Source organism: Megascapheus bottae, chromosome 16 (assembly GCF_031878675.1).
Source record: "Megascapheus bottae isolate mThoBot1 chromosome 16, mThoBot2.hap1, whole genome shotgun sequence".
NCBI lineage: Eukaryota > Metazoa > Chordata > Mammalia > Rodentia > Geomyidae > Megascapheus > Megascapheus bottae.
The window spans coordinates 47961948-47986234 of record NC_143524.1 but is presented as its reverse complement, the minus strand read 5'-3'; the positions used below and the strand labels follow the sequence as shown (position 1 = coordinate 47986234).

Here is a 24287-nt window from a genome sequence, read left to right as displayed (position 1 = left end):
TCTACAAGCTTAGCACTGTAATTCAAAGCTTAGTGTCATTTTTATGTTTTGGTTATAGATTTTTTTCTTGTATATACCTTGTTTTAGAAAGATGTTTCCCCTCCCTATCAGCATTCTATCTTAAGCATTTCCTCCTTCTCTGGCTGTCATTGTTACTATGTACCCATATAATAATTGTTTTATATTCCATCCAGTGCCTTTGACATAATTTAGAAGCCATTCTCCTATTTTTAGACACCCAGGTTGCTTCTAGATATTTTTCTATTAAACTATGTCTGTAAGCTGCTTAGTCTGAAACTTTTGAATGTTGTATCTTTGTATCAGGAATACAACCTGGTGAATTTTTTTTCTTAGCGGTTCCTCATTGGAGGAACCATAAGCCTTAGCACTGTGGTAACTTTAAGTTTGTCAAAATTCAAAACAAACAATAACAACAACAACAAAAAAAAACCAGAAACAAACCACCCCAAATCTGAACACTAACGTAAAACAGAAAAGTGGGTAGCCAACTACAGGGTTGGGTTGGTTCCCACTTTTGAAACAAGCAAACAAATATACATATATATGCATATAGATAATCATTTGCATTAACTTTCTTGAGGATATAACAGTTTAACAATTTCTAGTCACTCCCTGGACCTGCTCCAAAATCAAGTGGTTTTTTTTGCCCAGGATTTTAGAAGGGAAACTAGCAGTGGTACAATCTGACAGTAGGAACTCTCCTGTCTCACATTGTGGCATAATGACTTTGTTAATTGCCTCCTGCTGGTTGGGTGCTAGGGGAGCCTTCATGTCTGAACATCTATCGAGCCTTTCTTCAAAATGTCAGAGTGGAACTTGCACTTTCAGAGCCATCTCTCATGTCTCGCTGGGCAGAAAAAGGCGACAGGAAAATGTCAGCCCTGGGATCAGATTGACCAGAGCCCAGGAATCCTAACTTCTCACATCTTGGCTTTTGGCTTTTAGAAATCATTAACATTTCAATGTGCGAGATCCTGTGAACTGTCTACCTTTCCCCTGCCTTTTCCTGAACTCTTTAGCATCTTTTCACCTTTTCATTGAATTACAAACCAGACTAAAAGGAAAACCTGTATCAGATTTCCTATCTAGGTTGCTTTCTGAGTACTTGAACAGGAGTTTGCAAAGTAGTTATAAATATACACTGGCAGGATGTAATTTAGATAATCTTGTGATCTACTTTGGTAGAGGGTGGTTACCATTAATTCCTTAGAGAATGAGGAATGCAATAATTATATATTGTTTCAGTGATCTGGTCCATTTTTGGAACCATTTATATTTCTTAGATCTTTTTTTGTTGTTGTTGTTTAAATCCTTGGCTGTTACTTCCACATCATATGGCTAACGTGAATTTATTTTTCACACAGCTTTAGATGAAGACTGGCATGGACAAGGAAGTGTGTTTGCTGTTAATCCCCGCCTAATGTTTATTTCAGCCTTCATTGGCTGTATATTTACATTGCCCATATTGTATCTTTTGTTTAAGTAAAATGTAGAAGAGGTAGTATGGTTTGGGAATACATACTCTTGAGTTTGAAAGTCACCACTCTGAGGCCAGAGAATATCACTATGACTCATCCATTCTATAGGCCACTATTTTTTTTTCAGAGTGGGGGGTACTGTCTCAGCTTTTTCTCTTGAACCACAGCTCCCCTTACCCCATCCATTCTGTATGTTCTCCGTTAATGTTTCCAACCTGTCTTAATATGAGGACCCAACTTAAAATCTGAAATCTGTAAGCAAAGCATTTGTTGTATTGTACATTCAAATGATGATGACAAGTTCTGTATTGCTCTCATTAGTTAGATGGCTGTAAAGGATAAAGTGCCAGCTTGAGCTTACATTCCGAGGGCAGTCTCTGGCTGTACATCCTTTGAAGAGAGGAGAGTAGGGAAGATTATCTCTCAAGAGTATAAAATGAACCACCAACCACACTGTTATGGGAGAGTAGTAGTGGTGGTAAAGATCCCAGCTTCTTTATGATTCCAAAAAAGAACTAAATGAACACATACATGCACACACACACACACACACACACACACACACACACACACACACACGTAAAGTGACAAGCAAAGAGTTTAATAAAGACAGAGAAAGTACACCATTAAGAGAAATGGTAGACTGAGCTGGAAAGGTGTAGAGCAAACATATAGTGAAGGAAATTTCAGTTTTCTAAGATTTGGAGAGTATGGCAGGAGGTCATAATAATGAAGTAATGATAGTGAGATGATCTAATGGGAAATGAGGAATCAAGACTTGGAAGATTTTGGAAGGGATCTGTGAATGTACAAGGTTTCCATCCATGGTTTTAAGTCTAAATATATATAATATACGCATATGTACATATATAATAAGTATATAACTATATGTGTAATGCAGCCTATATGCATGAAGCTTTAAGTAGGAGTTTGTTGCACAGAGGTTAGGTCAAGGACACAAGAGGTTCCACTGTACAGATCTCCTTGACCTGTGAAAGCGAGATATTCACAAAAGTTACCCAGAAAAGCAAAGCACTATACCCAACTCTACTAGTGATTCCCAGGAGACAGCCATCTACAAGTAATTCCGCCAATCTGGCATTTTTCTGGTTATTGGAGATGGAGTTTATAGACTTTTTAGCTCAGACTGGCTTTAAACAGTGGTTCTCAGATCTCAGCCTTTTGAGTAGCTAGAATTATATATGTGAACCACAAGTGCGTAGCCCAGTTGTGTGTGTGTGTGTGTGTGTGTGTGTGTGTGTGTGTGTGTGTGTGTGTACTTAAGCGAAGACTTCACATTGTCTTAAAATGGTAGAACATCAATTGAGCAAACAAGCCATGCTAAGAAACCATAAGACTTAGAGCTCAGAATCCCCTACCACCAAAAAAAAAAAAAAAAAAAAGAAAAAAAAAGAAAGGAAGGAATTGGAAGGAAAACAGAGAAAGGGGTTTAAATCTGTTTTGTCTGCCATGGGAGTTGAACTTGAACTCAGGGCCTACGTGCTTTCCCTGAGCTCTTTAGCACAAGGTTAGCATTCCTCTATTTTGAGACACAGCACCACTTCCTGTTTTTGAGTGGTAATTTGAGTCTGATGGGGAAATTTTTGTCTGCCTAGGCTGGCTTGGAACCGAGAACCTCAGATCTTAGCTTCTAGAATAGCTGGGATTACGGGCATGAGTCACTGGTTCCTGGCTGGTAATTTCTTACATAAGGAGTGAGTGGCTCATATGTGTAATCCAGTAGGCTGAGACCTGTGCTTAAAATGAGCCCAGGAAGAAAAGTCCAAAAGACTCCATCTCCAGCAAAAACACTAGCTCCTGGAATTCTGTCTCAAGTGGTAGAGCTGTCATAAGTGATATAGAATGAATACAAGACCCTGAGCTCAAGTCTCACTACCAGCCAGTCTCTCTCCCCCCAAAATGTACCTTTGTGTTCATGACCTTTGAACCTGACAGCACATTGCACACTTGGATATGGTAATTGTTTCTGACAGGCAAAGGAATATGGCTCTTATCTGCACCTATCTGAGTTGTATGTAGTTCAAGCAAGTTCTCCATTACCCTTGTAAGTGCCAATATATAGATTAGGGCAGAAGAAGGAAAGCAGAAACATGAGCTCATTAGACCTTACAAATAGCATGTTTCCTCCTTCCAGGCATGTTAACTGTTTCTTTCTTATTGCCATCTGCTCTGAAGAGGAAAACAGGATAAAGCTATTCACTTGGTATTGATACCTACCAAAGTGCTCAGTAAGTGTCAGAAACAATTGTTCCTATTGTAACAGCCCAAATATAAAGTCTAGGAAACATAGCACCTGTCACTTGGTACTCCACTGATAGAAAAATGCACAGTATTTACATCCACATTTCTCAGAGGAGAATACAACATCTAGGAAGCAGGTGTGCGTGTTTGTAGCTCAGAGTCTGAGCACTGTCACTTAGCTTCTTTTCTCAAAGCTAATGCTCTACCACTTGAGGCATGGCTCCATTTCCAGAGGTAGAGATGAGTCTCATGGACTTTCCTGCCTGGACTGTCTCCAAACCATAAACCTCCCATCTCTAGCCCCCTGAATTGCAAAGATTACAGATCTTAGCTATCAGCACCTGGCTGGAAGCAAGGTGTTATTGTTGCTGTTGTTTGTTTGTTTGTTTTTGTCTGTGGTCCCTCCCCACAGTAATCAAAGAGAAAGTAAATGATTGGTCATTCCTACAGTAGTTAGCAGAGTAGATGGCACTTCCTGGCTAAATCAAATATGTGTTTCTCCCATGGCTGTGTGCACATGAAGTCAGAAGAATGTGCTGTGTGCCTCAGTACCTCTGCTGTGCTTTGTGGTTTGAAGACTGTCACACAGCCCCACAAAGCTATCATTTATGATGTCATCCAGAATCTGGGCCCAGGTAGCACAACTACCTTTATCTCCAAGGATCCTAGTTGCTACCTACAGAATTGGAAAGGCTTCAGAGGCTGCTTGATGTGAGGGCATAGAAGTCTTTATGATATCCACCTTGCTAGGTTCAGCTAGTGAGCAAGAGCAGGACAAAATAGGTGGAGCCTGGAACTCCACGGTAGAAAGACTGATGGTGTGCATTTTCAGATTTGAACAGTTCCGGATTCTAAGATAGACTCTTGTCATTTAGTCAATTGTGTATCTGCCTGTTGGTCTGCATCTTTACTTCTGCTAAATGGGGTTATTAAAAATACACTGACCTGTGAGGATAATTATGAGAGTAAAAGGAATCATTGTGTCCCTAGCATGTGGTTACCAATCATAAATGATAGCTTTATCATTTTAACCAGCCTTCTGAAATTTTTTTGGTCTTGTTTGTTTTTACTGACACCTAGTATTTGTAACTAGTTGTAGGGTACAGTATGATAATTTGATATGTGCATAATGATCAAATCCAGATAACAGGGACTTCATCTCTGAGCTCTTCCCCTTAGGTTTATTACTCAAGTCTGGCGCTTACCACATGAGCCACAGTTCACAGTTCCATTTCCAGCATTTTAGGGGTTAACTGATGATAAAAGTCTCATAGACTTTCCTGGCCAGGTTGACTTTGAACCTGTTCCTCAGATCTCAGCTTCCTGAGTTGCTGGGATGACAGGTGCTAATCACCCGCAGCCAGCTTCAGGACCTTGGTCTTCTAAATGAACTCTATAAATTGTCTGACTTCCCTTGACTGTAGGTTCATGACTGACTGAATGCTGGCTTCCAGAATTTTCCAGAAGGGGGCATTTATTTTTATTTTTATGTTTTGCCAGTCCTGGGACTTGAACACTGTCCTTGGGCTTTCTGAAGGCCGGAGCTCTACCACTTGAGCCACAGCACCACTCTCTGGCTTTTTCTATGTGTGTGGTACCAAGGAATCAAACCTGGGTCTTAGTGCATGCTAGATAAGCACTCTACCACTGGGGCAAATTCCTGGTGCAGAAAAGAAAGGCTCATCAATGGAACACTGGGTAAGTGCTACACACAACATCCTGTGGAGTCCGTGAACCTGAACTTAGTCCACAGGGAGAAATTGGGGTGGAATTCTTGGAGAAACTGAGTCTGATAAGGTCCAGGGCTTGACTGCCAAAGCAGGTGTTCTGTCCCAGACCCTAACGCTCTGTGCAGACAGATTCTTAGCCTTCTCCAGCATTGTTTGCTCTTTGGTATCTTATGGCTTCTTTGAGATGGTTGTACCAGAGTTGTAAGCAATTGAAACCTTGGAAAAATATTTCTAAAATAGAGCCATGTACATATATAGCAGAAAATGAAACTGTAGAAGATACTTAGTGAAATGTCCCCCTTTTGCTCTTGACCCATAGCATCTCTTTTCTTCATAGGGCAATCCCTCCAGAAATATTCTATGCAGTTTTGTTAAATCCAAAGATAGTATGCCCAAACTCTTCTTCATGGTAGTGCTTTTTGCTGGGGGAGGGGACAACAACACATTAAAAGCTTCCTCACTCTTTCTTGTGCATTTGTACAATTTTATTGTGTGGATGTAACTTATCTAGTCCTCTACCAATGGGCTGGTTTATGACATTTTATAACTACAAATTATGCTGTGGAGAATAATCTTGTATGTACATTGCTTAGTTCATGTATGAGTATAACTGGAGGAGAAATTTCTAGAATTGTAATCCTTAAGTTCTGAGGGTAAAAGGGTGTATATATTTAAATTTTTATAGCTTTTCTCAAATACCAATTTATGCTCACACCAGCAAAGTATGAGAGTTCTTGCTTCCCATTCTTGGCCAATATACTATATATTTTCAGCCCTTTTTATCTTTGCCAAACCATATGTGAAAAATAATATTTCAGAGTTTAACTTAGATTTTGCTCACTCTGAGTGATGTCAAGTCTTTGCATATGATTAAGAGCCATTGGTATTTCTTATGCTCAGCACAGTCTCTTCATATTCTCTGCCTATTTTCTTTCTGAGTTGTTGGATGTTGCATATTTGTACAAATTATTTTTATATTTAAAAAATTAACTCCTGGTAAGCCAGGCACTGATGTCTCATGCCTATAATCTTAGTTACTCAGAAGGCTGAAATCTAAGGACGCAGATTCCAAGCCAGCCCCAGTCAAGAAAGTCTGTGAGTGGGGTGTGTGTGTGTGTGTGTGTGTGTGTGTGTGTGTGTGTGTGTGGTGATGGTGGTCCTGGGGCTTGAACTCGAGTCCTGGGCACTGTCCCTGGGTTATTTTGTTCAAGGCTAGGGCTCTACCATTTTGAGCCATTTTTCTTCTTCTGGCATTTTTGGTAGTAAAGTGGAAATTGGAGTCTTGAGGACTTTCTTGCTTGAACTGGCGTGGAACCTTGATCCTCAGATCTCAGCCTCCTGAGTAGCTAGAATTACAGGCTTGAGCCACTGATGCTGAACTGTCTAAGAGATGCTTTATCTCCAATTAATCACCAAAAGAACCTCTGAAGTGGAGCTGTGACTTGTGTGGAAGAATGTCAGCCTTGAGTGGTAAAAGCTAAGAAACGGTGTCCAGGCCCTGAATTCAAGTCAAAGAACCAGCATAAAAGAAATGTAATTCTTCGTGATACAAATGACGTTTCCTCCTAAAGACTGTTATTTTATCTTTTGAAAGAAATGGCCAAAACCTCCTGTGTCTCTTCCCCTTCCTAATCTACATCTAGCACCATCAGACTGTGAACCCTGGAGGGCAGAGATGGAGCCTTGGTCAACTCTGTGTCCCCCGTTTCCCAAGCAGGGCTTGGCCCTATACGAGCTCTCTGCAGGACCGGTTGTTGAACTGAAGTGAATGTGTCTATGTGTGTTTCCCACCCCACCTACCCTTCCCTTATGGCTCGGGAGTTCCCTTTTCCCCTCCAGCAGAAAAAGATGACTTTTCTCATTGCTCACCACAGCCATGCACCTGTTTGGCCTAAACTGGCACCTGCAGCCGATGGAGGGGCAGATGTATGAGATCACGGAGGACACAGCCAGCAGCTGGCCTGTGCCAACGGACGTCTCCCTGTATCCTTCAGGGGGCACTGGCTTAGAGACCCCTGACAGGAAAGGCAAAGGAGCCACAGAAGGTAGGGTCACTGCGTTGTCCGTGTTGTGAGTCCCCCGTGTCTGCCTTTGAGCCAAGGAGACCTCCATCATGCACATCATGTGCCTGGCTCACAGCTCCATGTTCTGGCGCTTCCTCCATCCTCCGCACTCCATGCCGGCTGCAGTCCACCTGTGTCTTCATCACAGCTCCTTGTCACTGTGAGCTCAGGGTGGGGCTTGGGCCAGGGGTCATGATGCTCAGTGGTATTCCATCCCAGGCCTCCAAGGAAGCTTTTTGGATGGTCACACTTCCTGGGGTCGGGGGTGGGAGGAATGAAGGGGAGCAGTTGTTCTGTAGATTTAGGGTGAATCCTCCTGGGAAACCCCATGGCATGAGTGTGCACCTGCAGAAGATGATGTGGAGAGGGGAGATGGTGCCTCCTGAAAAAAGGATGTTTGGACCTTGTAGTCTGACAGGAGCATTGCTTCTGGTGACTTAGCATTTACCACTCTCGTGACTTGGACTTAAGTCACTTAAATCCCCTGAGCTTTATTTTTCTCATCTGCAATTGTAATAATAATCATTACTATTTGTCCAGCATGTTGGTTGCCAAGCTTCTTAGCATGAACATTTCATGCTATTTAATCCTCACAGAAACCCTGTGAGGCAGGGATAATTACTTATGTCACTTGTAGACAGAAGAAACTAGGAATCACATGAACAAAGTAGTTTGACGAGCAAATGGTGGAGTCTAGTATAAGAATATCTGTCTGTGACTCCAGGGCTCTTCCCATGAGCTGATCCAGCCCACAGTTATAAGACCCTGAAGGACATATGGATAGGAAATCCTCCTGCATATGAGCAGATGTTCTTATGTGTGATGGAAATGTAGAGGTGGTGTTTGGGATGTGGAATCCTTGCATAGAAATCCACAGACTCATGTGCTGAATTTCTGAGCCACCTTTCTATCAGGCTGTGGACAGAAATTCATCCAAGAGTGGCAGAGATTCATTAAAATTGGCACCAGGAAAGATGTCTGAGCTCACAGGCCAATCTGACTGTCATTCTGGGCAATGTGGCCATCAGCCTCCTGCATCTGCTGTGACCTGCGTTATCGCTTCATCAGCAAAGTGGCTGCAGCTCCTTCCAGCCTGCACTGCTTGCATCTTCTTTCTCCTCATCTCGGTTAACTTTTGAAGTGGGGCTGGGGAGAGGGGGAGTGACTTTTGAGTCTCTGTCCTCTCAAGGATTTGCCTGCTAGCTGTCAGTTTGCTTAGCAAGGTGGTATCTGCTTGCTCATATGGGTCTTCCTCTGACCACTGACATGATGATCCTAAGGTCCAAAGGCAACTCTGGATCCATGGTCATCTTCAAGGGAAATGAGAAATGGAGATATGTACAGAAAATCAAACTGAAATCCTACCTGCTGTTTTGAGACACAAAGCCTCTTCTTGGTAGAGATTTTAACATTTTAAAACATCAAGTAACTCAGGGAGATAACAGGGCCTTTGGAGGAGCTATGGATTAAAAGTCACTATTTCTGAGTTCAAGTCTAGCTATTGCCACTGACTTGTGGTACAACCTTAGGCAAATTCACATGAATGGAGAATAAGTTTCATTTCCCTTCCTTTCAAAAGGATATTGAAAGGTGGAAGGAGGAATATATGCAATCATGCTATTTGGTGTATTTTTAAAACAATGATATTGAGCTAGATTCTCTATCGAGTGCCTAATACTTTGCAAGCTCTACATGTGAAATTAGTTATAGAATCACTGATGCTTCTTCAAATGTGTGATGGCTCTGTCCATGGTCCTGCCCATTGGTGTGTGACACTCCCATTACTTCATGGTGTTGAATGCAGTTGAAGAATAGCATGGAGAGAAGACAGGCTTAAGATCAGCCATGTTAAAGCACGGATTTTGAAATAGGCTTCATTCTCAAGGAATTGGAAAAGAGCCACTCTTTACATTCTGTATTTTCTTCCCTCTATGATCTCGAAGAAACATTCTTTAAGCAGGAATCATATCTATCTGAAATCTCAAACTAATGAAATTAGTTTCTGGGTTGTTTAGATTTTGTTTACTTTTTCCCAAGGAGCAGAAAGTCCAGATAAGAAGCAACCTAAAATTGCTTATTGATTCATTTTAATTTTTGCTTAGAGGGATTATCTGTCATTATTGATATAGATGGAAATCCGATTTACAAACCTCTTAAATGTAGTATAGTGCTAGAAAGTGGTCAACATCAGAAGTAATTACTATGATGAAAAAGTGGACCAGCATGGAAAACAGAGGACAAAGTTTCTTATAGTTAGAGGGAGACCACATGATTCTTATTTGGGTTTTTTTTTCCCCATGGTCCTCAGTTCATGTTTTTAATTGTGATATTAAAACTCTTATCCCTAAGACATATATGGGGATTTTTTTTACCCTAATAAGAGTGCATACTTCTTATCATTTTGAACAGTATCAGGAAGGAGAGTTGACTTAAGAATTAAGATTAGAGTTCCTGCTGTACAATGATGGGAAAGTAGTGTAGTGGGATAGAAACAGGGAAAATGTGCTTTGGAAGCACAATCCAGGATTTGATTCTCAATTTCTTTTCCGTTCTGGAGTTTGAATTCTGAGCCTTGTTCTTGCTAGGCACGTAGGCAAGTGCTCTGCTACTTGAATCATGTCCTCAACCCTTTTTTTACTTTAGAGACTTTTCAAATTGGGTCTCACATGTTTCTGCCTGGACTATGAGTCTCCTATTTACCTACATAGCTGACAGGCATACATCACCACGTTCAGCCCATTGAATGGCATAGAATCTTTTTTTTTGCCCTTTTTAGCCTCAAACTGTAATACTCCCAATCTGTGCCTGCAAAGTAGCTGAACTTATAGATATGAACCACCATGCCCAATGTTGTCTCTGCTTTTTATTGTTATGTTAACTTATACCAGTTCCTCTAGCTCCTTTAGCTTTACTTGGATACCTCTAAAAGCAATGTTCATTTCCTCCTTTTTGCCCAGTCAAATCCCAACCTCTTCTATCTCTGTTATGAAAACCCCATATATCTAAACTAATCATCATTCATCTCTACAGATCATCCTAAGGTTTAGGGTATTTAAGAAATATTTTAAAGGTTCTATATCTTAAATTGTACAAATTCATATGTGATCATCATAGTATTATCTATCATGTTTTTGGACTGTAATTCATACTACATTTTCAAAGTGGTTGTAACTATTCCTGGGTCATCATGGGACAGAAACTAAATACAGTGGCTTCCTGAAGCAAAGCCACAAGAGCTTGTGTTATGCATTAATGTGGAAGAGGGTGGGGATTGAATAAATAAGTATTTCTGGTGGTTGAATTGGTGGGCATTTTCTTCTTTCTGCAGTGAAATCAGAATTGCCCATCAGTTTGAACCATTCAAATTGTTCTACACAGACTCAGCTAGGCTCTCAAAAAATGGAACAGTTTATTTTGATAACCAAATAAATTTCAAACAGTTACTAAGGAAACTAAAAGAGTCTTTGTGTAAGTTATTGCACTGAAAAGAATCATCAAGGAAGGGGCGGTGGGGGGAGATAGGTAGCTGATTAGGAATTTAAAATCTATGGAGAAGGTTTCATTCAGGAAAGCAGACACTGAATGTAAAAACAGAATTTCAGTTCTTACAAATCTTCCTTATTTGATAAGCTATCCAATCATTCAAGCAATTCCTCGAGAGGTTTCTTTTATAGACACGATTGTATATATGTACGGCATTGCTCTAGAAAGCCTGAATCCACCTAGCTTTTCAAAGGAAAAGACAATTTCCAATGAAATTGTTCTGTGAAACCTAGACATGCTTTTGAAACATGGATCATTCTAGTAAGGCTCTGTCCTGGCAAGGCCCTGGGAAATCAAATGATGGTGTCATGTGCTTAATGGCTTGAGAATTGTTGGTTACTCTGGATCCTCACATGGTTCCAAAGTCATAACCATGATCAACTTCTGAAACCCTAAACTATAAGGAAGTTCCTAACTAGGCCTTGAACCTACTTGGTAAAGTTGATATTTAACCTGCTATTCCTGTGAAACTCCACCAGACTCTTAAAGAGATATAACACATCCCACCACCATTGAGAATATCTCTTTGGGGTTTTCGTGTCATTCATCAGTTTAATCCTCTTAAAAGCCTTATTCTAATACATATAGAGGCTCCCCAGTGGCTTCATCTCTAACTGGTTCAGCATTTGGAATATTAGTGTGCTGATATTAAGAGTGTTATGAGAATTTACTGAACAGATGTAAAGGAATAGAGCTACCAATATCATTGGAACTCATTAAATGGTAGCAAATACTATTGCCTCTTCCTTGATTACCATTTCTTCTACTAATATTGGTTATTATACTTTCACAAAAAAAGTAGAGATAAGAAGTTTTATATATAGCACTGTTCTTTCCACCTGCCTCTAGCCTCTACCCTCCTTTATTACCCTACCATTTATAGATTTTGCCCTGTGATGAGAAATCTTGTGTTCTGCCCCCAACTTGGTGCTCAGAATGAAGAACATTCTAGGATCTGGAAAAAGGAAGACTGGAAGGGGTTTGCAAAAGGCAGGAAAGGAGGAAGCATTTCCCTCTGCTAGCCTCTAGCCCAGCCAGTGTCAGACATCTTTTCTGTCAGGCTGGAGTCCACTGAAGACTAAACCCCCACAGACCCAATATTTAGGAGAGATGCACTTTACCATTTAAATTTTATTGTATCTACTAGAAAGACTGTTTTCTTCCCAGCTGGGACTGGGAATATGACTTCTTCGAAGTCGCATTCGCTGGGCGCTGTTGGCTCAAGCCTGTAATCCTAGTAGTCAGGAAGCTGAGGTCTGGGGATCATGGTTCAAAGCCAGCCTGGGCAGAAAAGTTCATGAAACTCTTACTTCCAACTAACTAGCTGAAAGCCAGAAGTGGTAATGTGCTAACCTTTCGGTGAGTGAAAAAGCCAAGTGAGCATGAAGCCCTGAGTTCAAGCACCAGTCCTAATGTTTGAAAAAAAAACGAAAGGAAAGGAAAGAAGGGAGGGAGGGAGGGAAGGAGGGAGGGAGGAAGGAAGGAAGGAAAACAAATACCTTCTCTGGGATAATAACACTAAACTTGAGCCTCCGGAGGCTGCAGAAGTCTGAAGGAGTCTGGCTTGGCCTGTAAGGCTGTACACTTTAGCTGATACATTGGCTGCCTCCTGAAATACACTCAGTGGAGAAGCAAAGGAACTATATGGGCTTCTCCAGCAGCAAGCTAAAAGGAGAGAGCAGCTTTATTATTTATTTTCAGACGTAAGAACTATATGAATGCTGACAATTCTCAAATCCCATCAGCTCCAACTCCCACCTACTCACAAAGAAAAATGAGTCCTGTGAATTAGCAGTCTTGTGCTTCTCTCTGCAGTCCTTAGGAGTGAAAGGTTCAGAAGGTACTGCTGGTTTTGTTTCATCCACCCCCTTAGTTCTGCCCCCTGGCAGAAATTAAAGCTAGGGTGTACCTGCCATTTAAAAGGGTTGCAGTACTGAGAACACAGATCAGATGAAGACGAATGTGAATAATTCTTTCCCATTTGAAAGCTTTGTGAATTTGGCTCCTGTCTTTGAAGTATATGATTCACAGTGTGGTGGTTTGTGTGTCTATTTCCAAGGTAAAAGTCTGGGGCATATTCCTTCCAGAAGAAATTCAGTGCCAACTCTTTCTAATGGTAGAACACTCGGAATACTTTTATTGATTGCATACATTTTAACTTTTTTTTTAGTTGTTGGCACATTTTTAATTAAAATAACATTTAACGGTTTGAAGCTAAAAACCTGATGTTTCTGCCTAGGAAGTTTATAAGGGAATGATAACATATGGAGAAGTTTAACATTTAAATTGAATTTTATTATTTAAAACAGTAAAATATTTTATGACTACAACAATGCCCTGCCAAGCTCCATTTCAGCATCAAATGTGCTTTGTAAGGAGTCTTACAAAGCTAGAGGGGAGGGGAAAAAAAAGAAGGCATTTTAATTTCTTATTCTCCAAATGCTTTTTATAAAAAGTTCCACAAACGTGTTTTCTTTACAAATGAATTCTTGTTCTCTTAGAACATCTTCAAACATCTCCAACCACACAAAAAGTCCTGGAGTCAGGATGCCCAGAGGTCCATACTAATGCCAGATAAAGTACAGTGTGCGGACTTGATTTTGGCTTTTCAGGACCCCACGGGTGGTCTTCTACCATCCCTGTAGTATTTCCTGCCCCCTCCTTCTCTTCCAAAGGCTGAATTCTAGCAGGAAGTTAAGGTTTATCTCTTTCACATGAGAGTGTGTTTAATTACTCCAAAGAGGAAGTTTGATAAGCAGCCTTCCTTCCTGGCCCTGGGATAGCCCCCAGAAAACAGTCACTCCCCTGATCTGTGAGTGCAAGACCACCCCTGACTCCTCCCCAACCCTTTGCTCCAGAGGGTGCCAGACACAGGGCTAGGGCCCCGACTGAACTTCCCACTGTGGTACAGACTTCCTGTATGAACTTGAAAAACACCCTCAGCTTTACCCACCTTTCATGCAGAAATCCCCATGAAAAGATAAGCATTTTTCAGACTAAGCATTTTTCAGACGTGTTTCTTCCCTTTAGAAGGGGGATGCTTCACCAATCTGTAACCATGTTCCAAACACAAATGGCCATCCACATATCAGGCCTCAGCACTGGCTTCCAATGTATGCTTAACAGTGAACTTCAAAATACCTTAACTCTACCCAAGTCATGTTTCCTACAACTGGAAGAAGCGTTCCGAATTGGAATTGCAATCGCAACCCTCACTCCCCCTATCCTTTGTATTTTACTATGTGCACACACATATACTCACTCACTCATGATAGTTAAACTAAAGGGCTACAATTCCGTAAGTCAGGTTATGAGATCAGTGTATCTTGACTTATTTTTATCAGAACAATCTGAGCATCCCTGGCTGCAATGGGAGTTCTGGGCCTTCTTACTGGGGAGGGGAGCAGAAGGATTAACTACAGAATATCACAGAAGAGAGAAGGAGGGGAGGGGAGAGAAAGAGAGAATACCAGTTGTGCAAATATTGATTCCTTATTGCATGAGGCTAACCAAGATGCTTTTGTCTTCCTTTCCCTGTGTCTTGGTAGGAAAACCCAGTAGTTTCTTTCCAGAGGACAGTTTTATAGACTCTGGAGAAATTGACGTGGGGAGAAGAGCTTCCCAGAAGATTCCTCCCGGCACTTTCTGGAGATCTCAGGTGTTCATAGACCATCCTGTGCATCTGAAGTTCAATGTGTCCCTGGGAAAGGCGGCTCTGGTTGGCATCTATGGTAGAAAAGGCCTTCCTCCTTCACATACTCAGGTAACCGGAAATCCCCATACCTACTGGCTTCCAGATCAAACCTTAACCCCAAGACAAAAAGCCCAACCCACCCCCTGGAGCCTAGAGAATATCCTGTATGTTCTATCATTTGCCCTCTCCAACTCTGCCTGGCAGACAAGTATGTTAAATCCCAGGGATTTTGAAGAAGAAGGTATCGTAGGAAATCTCTTTGCTAACTTTTTCTGTGGTCCCTCACTCTCCTTCCTAAATTAATTCATTCATAAATGTAACCTAGAACATGAAACTATACTTTGAGTGAATCCTTCTGTTATCAGTGAGGTCAACCTTGGGTCACCTTCTCAGAGCAAGCTTTTAAATCTGTACAATGGGAATATATAGTAGCCACGTTGCAGGGCTGATGTGGAGAATAAAAGGGACAATCTATATGCAGCTAGAATATGATCTGGCTCAAAATAAATCCTAGTCTCCTCTATTCACTTTCTCATTCAGGATTTACACATTCACATGGACCCATGTTTATCAGAAACACTTAGAGAACTTGTCCAAGTGACTTGGGGAGAAGGAGGAGGATATAACTCAGTGACACAGCATGTGACAGGCCCTAGAGTTCACCCCCAATGCCACAAAAAATAAAGAAAAGGAAAACAACTTGCCCAAGAACATAGGTATATTAGAAATCATGAATGGGAGAGAAGATTCATACAAGCTTCTCCAGCTTGGGAATGAGAGCAATATAAATCATAAGCATCCTCCAGGCACTCCCCCAGCCAACAGTCAGTTAAGAGTTCTAATGGGAATGCACAGGGATCTACTTGCTAAGATGGAGTCACAGCATGATAGAGGAGCCTATACCCCTAATGAATACAAATGTATTCTGTCCTGGGCATCATTCCTCCTATTTAACATCAGATAGAACACGTCTTTCCTTTGGTCGTAAAAAGCCAGCTAGCTAAGTAGTGACTCAGTGTCCTTGCTAAAGGACCAGTAGGTCATACGCACCTACCTGTTATTCACACTGTGTGACAGAATTCTCTGGAGTTGTAGGCCAGCAGACCCTGATCAGTCATCATTCGTATTTGACACAGCATGTAATTATTGATGGAGTTTGTGGTTAATCCAGTTTAGTCTTCCTAAAACTGCAGTGTTTACAGAGGATTATTGACCAAAGACAAATAGATCTAATCAAATCTTCATCTCATGACTGACATGCCAGTGTTCCAATCCCAAACCTAGACCCCTGGTAGACCTCTGCGATTCCCATCATGGCTTACACAGAGCTCACACAATTTCAGAGTGTCTGAGTTTCTGATGATGGGCACCAAAAAAAAAAAAAATAGGACTGTCCTGACATAAACATAGACTCACCACACATGCACCAGAAACAAAAATAAAACTAGACTAAAATATCAGGCACTACTTTTATTGCATTCATAAGAGAGACTGAAGAATATTGCCATTAAAAAAAATTGGAGTCTTAGCTGAGCACTGACAGTTCTCAATCTGAGAGCATGATTCAAAGCCAGTTCAGGCAGAATCTCCAACTAAGCACCAAAAAAGAAATAGGGTTGTGGCTAAAGTGGTAGAAAACTAGCAGCTTGATACTTGAGCAAAAGAAAGCTCGAGGACAGCACACAGGCCCTGAATTCAACCCTTATTATTGGTAAAGCCATCCTCTGCTTTTACCCCCAAACAAAAAAAAATGAAATCTGGGGAATAGATGGAATAAGTTGATCTCTTGTCCTGTAGTTGCCTCTTCTGTCTCCATTTGTGTTTCCTGCTAACTTTGCTCTCTTTGTACTTTAGTTTGACTTTGTGGAGTTGCTGGATGGAAGGAGGCTCCTGACTCAGGAGGCACGGAGTCTAGAAGGACCTCAGCGTCAATCTCGGGGTGTAGTGCCTCCCTCCAGCCACGAGACTGGCTTCATCCAGTATCTAGATTCGGGAATCTGGCATCTGGCTTTTTACAATGATGGGAAGGAGTCTGAAGTAGTTTCCTTTCTCACCACTGCTGTCGGTAAGATGCGTCATTCTCTGTATTCTTATTGGATGGGAGGAGGAATGGGGTCACTGAAGTCAACAGGGAAACAAATGTGCCATTCCCAGAGCTGTTACTGTTGGCCATCCTGAGTGGGCTTGCTAGGCAAGGGATTGGCATGAGACTCAGGGTAGGGAATGACAAGAGAAGATCAGGCCAACTGAGGCTGGCCTCTGTGCCACTGCCTCTTTCATGCTGCCTGTGTAGCCATGCATGTGAACCAGCATCTGCCTCTCAAGACCCAAGAGCTAGGACTGCTAGGGAGATTGGAATCCTGGCTGGCTTGCATATGGAGGCAACATCTCTCCTCTTGGCTCAGATCTCCCATCTATTTATCTTTAGTCTCACTCTGTTCTGCTCACTGATTTGTCATTTGGGTTTGAGTTGGGTTTGTGTTTTGCTTTCGAAGCCAACAAACCCTGGCAGCTAAGTAAAAGAAGACAAAGGCTCAAAGAGAGATGCAAACAGCTTTGCAAAGCATTGGAGGAAAAGCATTATCACCTACTCTGGGGTTTCCTTGAGAATAGAGATGTAAGCCTTTCCTGCTGACAAAGAGTAAGTCCTGGTGTCTCAAATGAATCTGAGCACTGTCGTGCTTTCAGGTAGATAAGATCCTGGATTACCTCAGAAGTCTATGAGCATCTGGGTGGCCTGGGTCCTGTTGAAAGACGTTTTCTTTTTTTTTACCCACACTTCCGTAGATGATTGTCTCCTTTCCTGGGTGGCTGTGGTGTGCTGAAAGACATGGGAGAGTTAGTGGTCTAGGTCAGAAAAGATTTTTTTCCCATGTGTCTGTTGAAAATACTGTGACACAAGCTAAAAATAAAGTCTCCTCCAAGAGAAGAAGCTTGCAGGAAAACCTAACTCTATGAACCAGAACACTTGGGAAAAGAGCTTTTCCTGACAAGTTCAATGTGATTTAGAGTTGAAAACTCTGCCTCCATCCTTGGAGGAATCTCTCTAAGGTGGGGAAATTGAATTTATGGGAATCTTTTAATTTGGCACTCCATTTCCATACCTTTTCAAGACTCTGGTTCTTCTCTAAGTAGATATTTTCAGGTCATTTTTTTAAATTTACCAGTTTGTCATTAGGGTACATAAGCATGGTTAATAAGTTTCTGTTATAAATGTGTCTTTGTGCGAAGTGAGGAAGATGAGGCCATTGGGCATCTGGTTCTGATAAAGGGAATGTCTCTTTGTGCTGTCCTTGTCTTGGAGTCAGTGGTCAGTGCCTGAAACAGAGGGGCTTTGACATAGCATTCTGTTTCTCAGCATGAACTGTCCCTTGGTTGGCAAGGGAAGGAATGTGGGCATGATCTTTCCTTCTCCAAGATCCATTGGCAGGGCCTCTTAGCAGTCCCAATGTTGGCTGGTGCTAGGCTATTGGCTTCTTGTACAGTGTAGTGGAAAGTATGCCCAGCCCTGGAACTCTACCACAAACTTAGCTTGTAACCTCCCACAGGCCTCTTAAGTTTTTCACCTTTTGTTTCACTGTGGTTCAGTGAGTGCTGGTAACCTGTAAACCAACGTTGCACCCCCACCCTCAGTCCTTGAAGGCCTAGTTCTGACTCTCACTTGTTTTTGTTTGTTTATTTTTCAGTCAGTCATGGAGTTTGAACTCAGGGCCTGGGTACTGTAGCTGAGCTTTTTCACTCAAGGCTAGTGTTTACCACTTTGAGCCACAATGCCACTTCTCATTTTCTGGTGGTAAATTGGAGATAAGAATTTCACAGACTTTCCTGCCCTGGCTGGCTTCTAAATGAGATCTGCAGATCGCAACCTCCTGAGTAGCTAGGATTACAGGCTGGAGCCACCAGCTCCTGGCTTCTGGCCTTCACTTTTTCTTAAGCTGTCCTTTTGCATCTTTTCTCCTTTGGATCCAGTGGCTTCTGTTTGGGGACACAATTGTGGAGTGCTGGTGGTACCTGAGTTCCAGTTTCCTGACCTCCCAGCCTGAATCCTCCTAGGCACGGTTAGCGAAGAAGGATAGAATATTGGATTGCACAGAGCTAAGAGCTTTCCAAGTCAGATTTGTGTTTTAATAACTGAGCATAAATATGAAAGCCTATTAATTTAACCCCCCAAAGAGAACTACTTTTAATTAGGAGATGCATCTTTGAGAAATAAGATGGTGGTACCAAGAGGTACCTTTGTCAACATTTTGCTTGTCAGAGCTTGCTAACCTGTTCTGTCATAATTAGGGTGATGGTTTTTGTTTTTCCCTCCTGGTTTTTTGTTCTCACCTAAATGATGAAATTTGTCTCTACCCACCTTAACCCTATCTCATCTGTTAGAGCAGATAGGCATTACTATGCCTCTCAACTTAAATGTACTTAGAAACAGCGTGGAGGTTTTGTTAAAATGCAGAATCTGGTCAAATTCTGATAGCTCAAGCCTATAATCCTAGCTTTTCAAGAAGTGGAGAATGTGAGGATTGAAGTTTGAGGCAAGCTGGGGCAAAAGATAGCAAAACCCTCACTTAACCAATAGCCAGCAGAGTGCTGTGCTCCGGTCTTCTCAGAGATGAAGGAAGCTTAGATTGAGATCAGCAGAATTGTATTGGGCACTCATTCTAACGAAGATGATTGTTTCTAGGATCCCCCCCATCTCCAAAGAAAATACTAGGCTTATTGGCACAGATCAAGGATGGTATAAAGAAGGTCACAGTGAAGTCTGCCTTGGGAAAAATAGTAACTATCTAAAAACAAACGAACAATAACAAAAGAAAACAAAAAGGGCTAGAGGCATGGCTCAAGCAGTAGAAAATTTGCCTAGCAAGTACAAAGTCCTGAGTTGCAAGCCCAGTTCTGCTATAAAAGAAAAGCAATGCAGAATCATCTCCAGCAGATAGGGAGACTGGGTGATACTGATGCTGTTGTCGACCGTGTTTTGAGAAGCAAAGGATTAGAGCACCCCAAAATCCTCAAATGCTATTGAAGAAAGAATTTACCAGGAGGCTAGGGCAAAATTCAGATTCCTGGGTCTTTTGGGGGCTACAGTACAGGGCTGGAGTGATCATGGTTGTGGTGGTCAGCCAACAACGTTCTGAAAATCAATTTCTTACGTGAACAGCTTTCCATTTCTTCTTCCATTCACTATCCCCTGTCATATTTATGACCATGGATAGTCACGTCACCTCTCTGAACCTGCTTTTTCTTGTCTGGAAAAGGAAAGAAAAGAATGGTACTTTGCAATCCTATTGTGAAGCATGGAGAGAGAACTGTAAAGTGCCTAGCCCAGCTTTAGAGACGACACACACTCAATAAAGGGAGGCTGTTAATATTCTCTGCCATCCTCTTCCTCCTTCCACTTTACTTGCTGCTTTCTGACCTGTCTGCCTCCCTTCAAGCTACAGTGATTGTTTAATGAACATCGGGTTTTTTTTTCTTTAATACAAAGACAGACTGGTTCTGATGTTGCTATTAATCCCTCTTTTCCCAGGAGTCCCTGGCATTGAGGCTCAGCTGTCTGTCGTCGTTACCTGTGAGCTGTGAGCTGTAATTTGTCTTGGCAGGTTAATTAAAAGTTTAGGTCTTGTTTTAGCGAAGTCATTATAGTCCCAATATACAATTGTAACTCTTGGGTTTGCTTAACACACAAATCAGAATATGACCCTCTTTTTGTTACATGTCAAAATGTGGAACAAGAATTTTAAGAAGATTTGAGATGTCAGAATCTAGAGTATGTCTGTTTGTAATTAAGTAACAGGAGAAATAATTGAGTTTAATTTAACAAATAGCTGCATGGTGTATGCTTTTGCTTTTCCTTCCATTTAATGCAATCCAGCTGATGATTTTAAATGAAATGAGTTTATCTTTTGCCTTGAAAAGAAAAACTTTATAAGTTGGATATACAAATATAGCCACATAGAGACTCAATGCTAACAGGACACTTGCTGAACTGGTGCATATATGTGTATACACACACACACACACACACACACACACACACACACACACACTGATGGCTGCTCTTTTAAGATGCAACATCATCTGCTCTCATGGAAATCTAGGATCCCAAAGGATTCTTTCTACTCCTGACTCCTCCGGGACTGGTAACCTCGTGGACCCCAGATGTTCAATGAAGTAGGAGAATATATGCACTAGTTAGAGTATAATTCACCACTGAGCTCTGCAGAGTCTTCCCATGCACAGAAACTCCATTAGGTGTATTCTTATTTTTATGATTTTATTATTCTCTCCATTGCAGGTAAGGAAATTGAGGGTTAGAGATGTTATGTGGAAAGGTAGGACATAAATTTAGATTTTCCTTCTTTAGAAATTTGTCTTGCCCCACGGTCAGGGATTGAATATTTGTAAATCCTGTCTCCTACCTATTCATTTGTTCATTCATGCAACAAGCATTTGTAGAGCACCTATGCATGTCAGGGAACCATGTGTAGTTATCTCATGTTTGTAATTTAACTCTTATTGGAATCTTTTAGATTAGGATTGTGTGTGTGTGTGTGTGTGTGTGTGTGTGTGTGTGTGTGTGTGTATGTGTATGTGTGTGGTGGAGGAGAGCTATACTATAGTTTGAACTTAGGGCCTGGACACTGTCCCTGAGCTTTTATGCTCAAGGCTGGTTGATTTGTCCATAGTCAAGGAAGCACAAAGCTAGGACAGACACTCTACTGTTCATGAGGTCTCCACTGTTTCACAGTGACAACTTGAATATTCTAATTTTGTTAAGATGCTATGGGACATAATTTCCTCCTTGGTTAATTTGCCTATAATTCTAAATAACTATCATATATCAACCCACGATGTTTTCTTAAGTCATTAAAAAGACCATGAAGAAAATCTCACAGTATCCCAAACTTTCAAACTAAAGATACCTTTGTACGAATTTCTTGCAATCTCAGGACCTAACAAGTTAGTATTCCAGTGTTCTGATACCCTAGATAGCATGTTATCTTTTCATTTAGGTTGATACTGAAGTATAAAAGGACAGATCAACCTGACATTGCAGCCACATGAGCCAAGCTGAAAAATAACAGAGTTGCCCTACTTGGATTTAGAAATCAAGAGGAGAAAAATGACAATCACTGTCAAAAAACATAGAGACTGGGAATTTTTATGAGAAACATGCTCTGGTCTGGCCTGCCTGGTGCTAATTGAAAAAGAAAGAATCAGCTTGTTTATTGTCCAAGCAGCCAATGGAAATCGATATGTCCTATGTCCAGGGACTAGGAACATGTTTAGCTCCTTTATTTCTCTTTTATCCATCTTTCCTTTATCCAGCAACCATTGCATCCTTGCCCCTTTCCATGCTGAGGACCCAGGGAAGCTGCAACATGCTCCTGGTACATGTAACTGATGATGGTCTCCATTAAGGGAATCTGAAGTTTTTACATAGTAATTGTTTCCAAACCAAAGAACATTCCAAGCAAAGAAGGGCCATCCTGCTCAGAGTACCATCAGGGCCAGAGGGAAGGGAGGGCTGATCCAGCTGGATGGGGTAGAGAAGGCTCTCTGAATGCAGGCCTTCAATTTTCATCTGAATTTTCACAATGAAAGAAGGAAAATGTGAGAGCTAATGCTAAGAAACCATTTTAGGTATTGGGAATGCCATGAACAAAGAAGTGGGAAGGTATAAAGTGAAGAACTGACTACAAATTGCTCATAATTCTGTGTGACCAGAATACAGGATGCCTTGACACGGACAAGTGAGCTACCAAGGAGAGGCTTACCCACCTCCCTAAGCAAAAAGTGTCTTCTGTAGGTAGTAGGTGTCATAGCAGAGTTTTGAGTAAGGGAATAAAATAATCAGAGCCAGACAGTTTTTTGTTTTTGTCATTTTTTTTCTGAGGCCCGTAAGAAATTAGCTGGTCAGAAGAGATCTGGGGGAGTTAACTTCCTAGGGTCATCAGGAAAACAAGAATGGGGCAAGAAAAGGAAGGGCAGTGATACTTGAATTTGTTTTCTCCGTGATCCATTCCTCTTTGCTCTTAGGTGTGTCTATACACTTGCTTTGTATAGGTCAACACATTTGGGTCCTTCATGATTTTTTTCAACGCCCACTGGGAAGGGTGATTTCTTTATTTCCCTCAATTGAGCATTGGCCTCTGTGTGTGCATTTATAAGGATCTAGAGAGAAAAGTCCTGGCCATTGTAATCTGTAATTTGTTTAAAAGCCAAAGAAGCGGCTAAGGTTGAGGAGCCATTTTCAATTCTTTTAATAAGCCCCTCCACCACTACTTCCTTTATCCTCTTGTTCTGAATTATTCTATAAGGTAGAGATACAGCCGTGCAGAAGCGGATTCTCTTGGTGATAAATTAACCTTCTTGTAAGTGACGTCGGCATCACTTTGTGAATTTTCTAAGGGAAACACTGCTTTGGAAAAGTGCCCTGTGAATCTCTCTCTCCCTGACACAGTGATTTATTCAGAGCAATCTGGTATAAGTAGGATGAAATTGTAGGCCAAGAGAGAGCTCAAGTCAGCACATTGGAGACAATGGCCAAAAATCTGTTCAGAAGAAAGGAGCTAAGAATATGAGAATGCCACATTTGCAGACTCAAAACTAGCTGTGTTGGCCACAGAGGCTGTCTATGCTCAGGGAAGGGCAAAGGTCACCACTACCCATCCTCTCTTTCTCTCACCCCTATTTCTGCTTCCATTCTCCTGGGCACCTTATCTTTGACTTCTCCATCTTCTGAATTCTCTACTGGGAATTCTCTACTGGCAGGAAAGAAGGAAAAGCAGTAAAAGCTTGTCTCCCTGTAGGAGGTGCCTAGAAATGTGACTGTCCTCTTGCTCCCTGTCAGCCCATGGTGTAGACCCAGGACACGACTGTAGGAGTTGTATCAGAAATAAGCTTTCCTTTCCCCCTGTGCTGTGCCATCTCTGCTCTGAGCTGTTTTATTCATACTTGCTGCCTCATGATTACAAGATAACAGCTGTCCCTCCCAGATTCATCTGTGTGTCCAGGAAGAAAAGGGAACAATGTAGGAAAGCCAAGTTTCTTCCCAAACCATTAGCTTATATTTCTTTGTCAGATTTGTACTATCTGGACACTCAGAACTCTAAGGAAACCTGAACATGAATATTTTTAGCTTGCTGCATTAGCATTCCAGTAGAAATAAGAGGTCCTTCAGAAAGAAAACATGCGTACACACACACACACACACACACACACACACACACACACACACACACACACACACACACACACACACACACACACACACACACACACACACACACACACACACACACACACACACACACACACACACACACACACACGGGGTAGGAAGCCAGCAGGGGCTGCCACAGACTTTGTCAAGACTGGTTCAGCAAAGACCAACTGAGAACCCTCTTTCCTGTGTGTGAGATTCTGAGCTAGGCATTAAGAATGATCATAAGGCAGACACAGCACTTGCCACAGTACTTGTCATGGGTTGGAG

At 41.6% G+C, this 24287-nt stretch overlaps 1 protein-coding gene across 1 annotated transcript in view; it reads left to right on the top strand.

Moving 5' to 3' along the window:
• The window catches only part of Tenm4 (teneurin transmembrane protein 4), a 716831-nt gene that overhangs the window by 518347 nt on the left and 174197 nt on the right, over positions 1 to 24287 (top strand). Inside the window, exons 11-13 of the mRNA XM_090348503.1 lie at positions 7366 to 7536; positions 14646 to 14860; positions 16646 to 16856. Of these exons, the coding sequence (XP_090204629.1) occupies positions 7366 to 7536; positions 14646 to 14860; positions 16646 to 16856 (597 nt within the window). The remainder of the gene's footprint in view (positions 1 to 7365; positions 7537 to 14645; positions 14861 to 16645; positions 16857 to 24287) is intronic.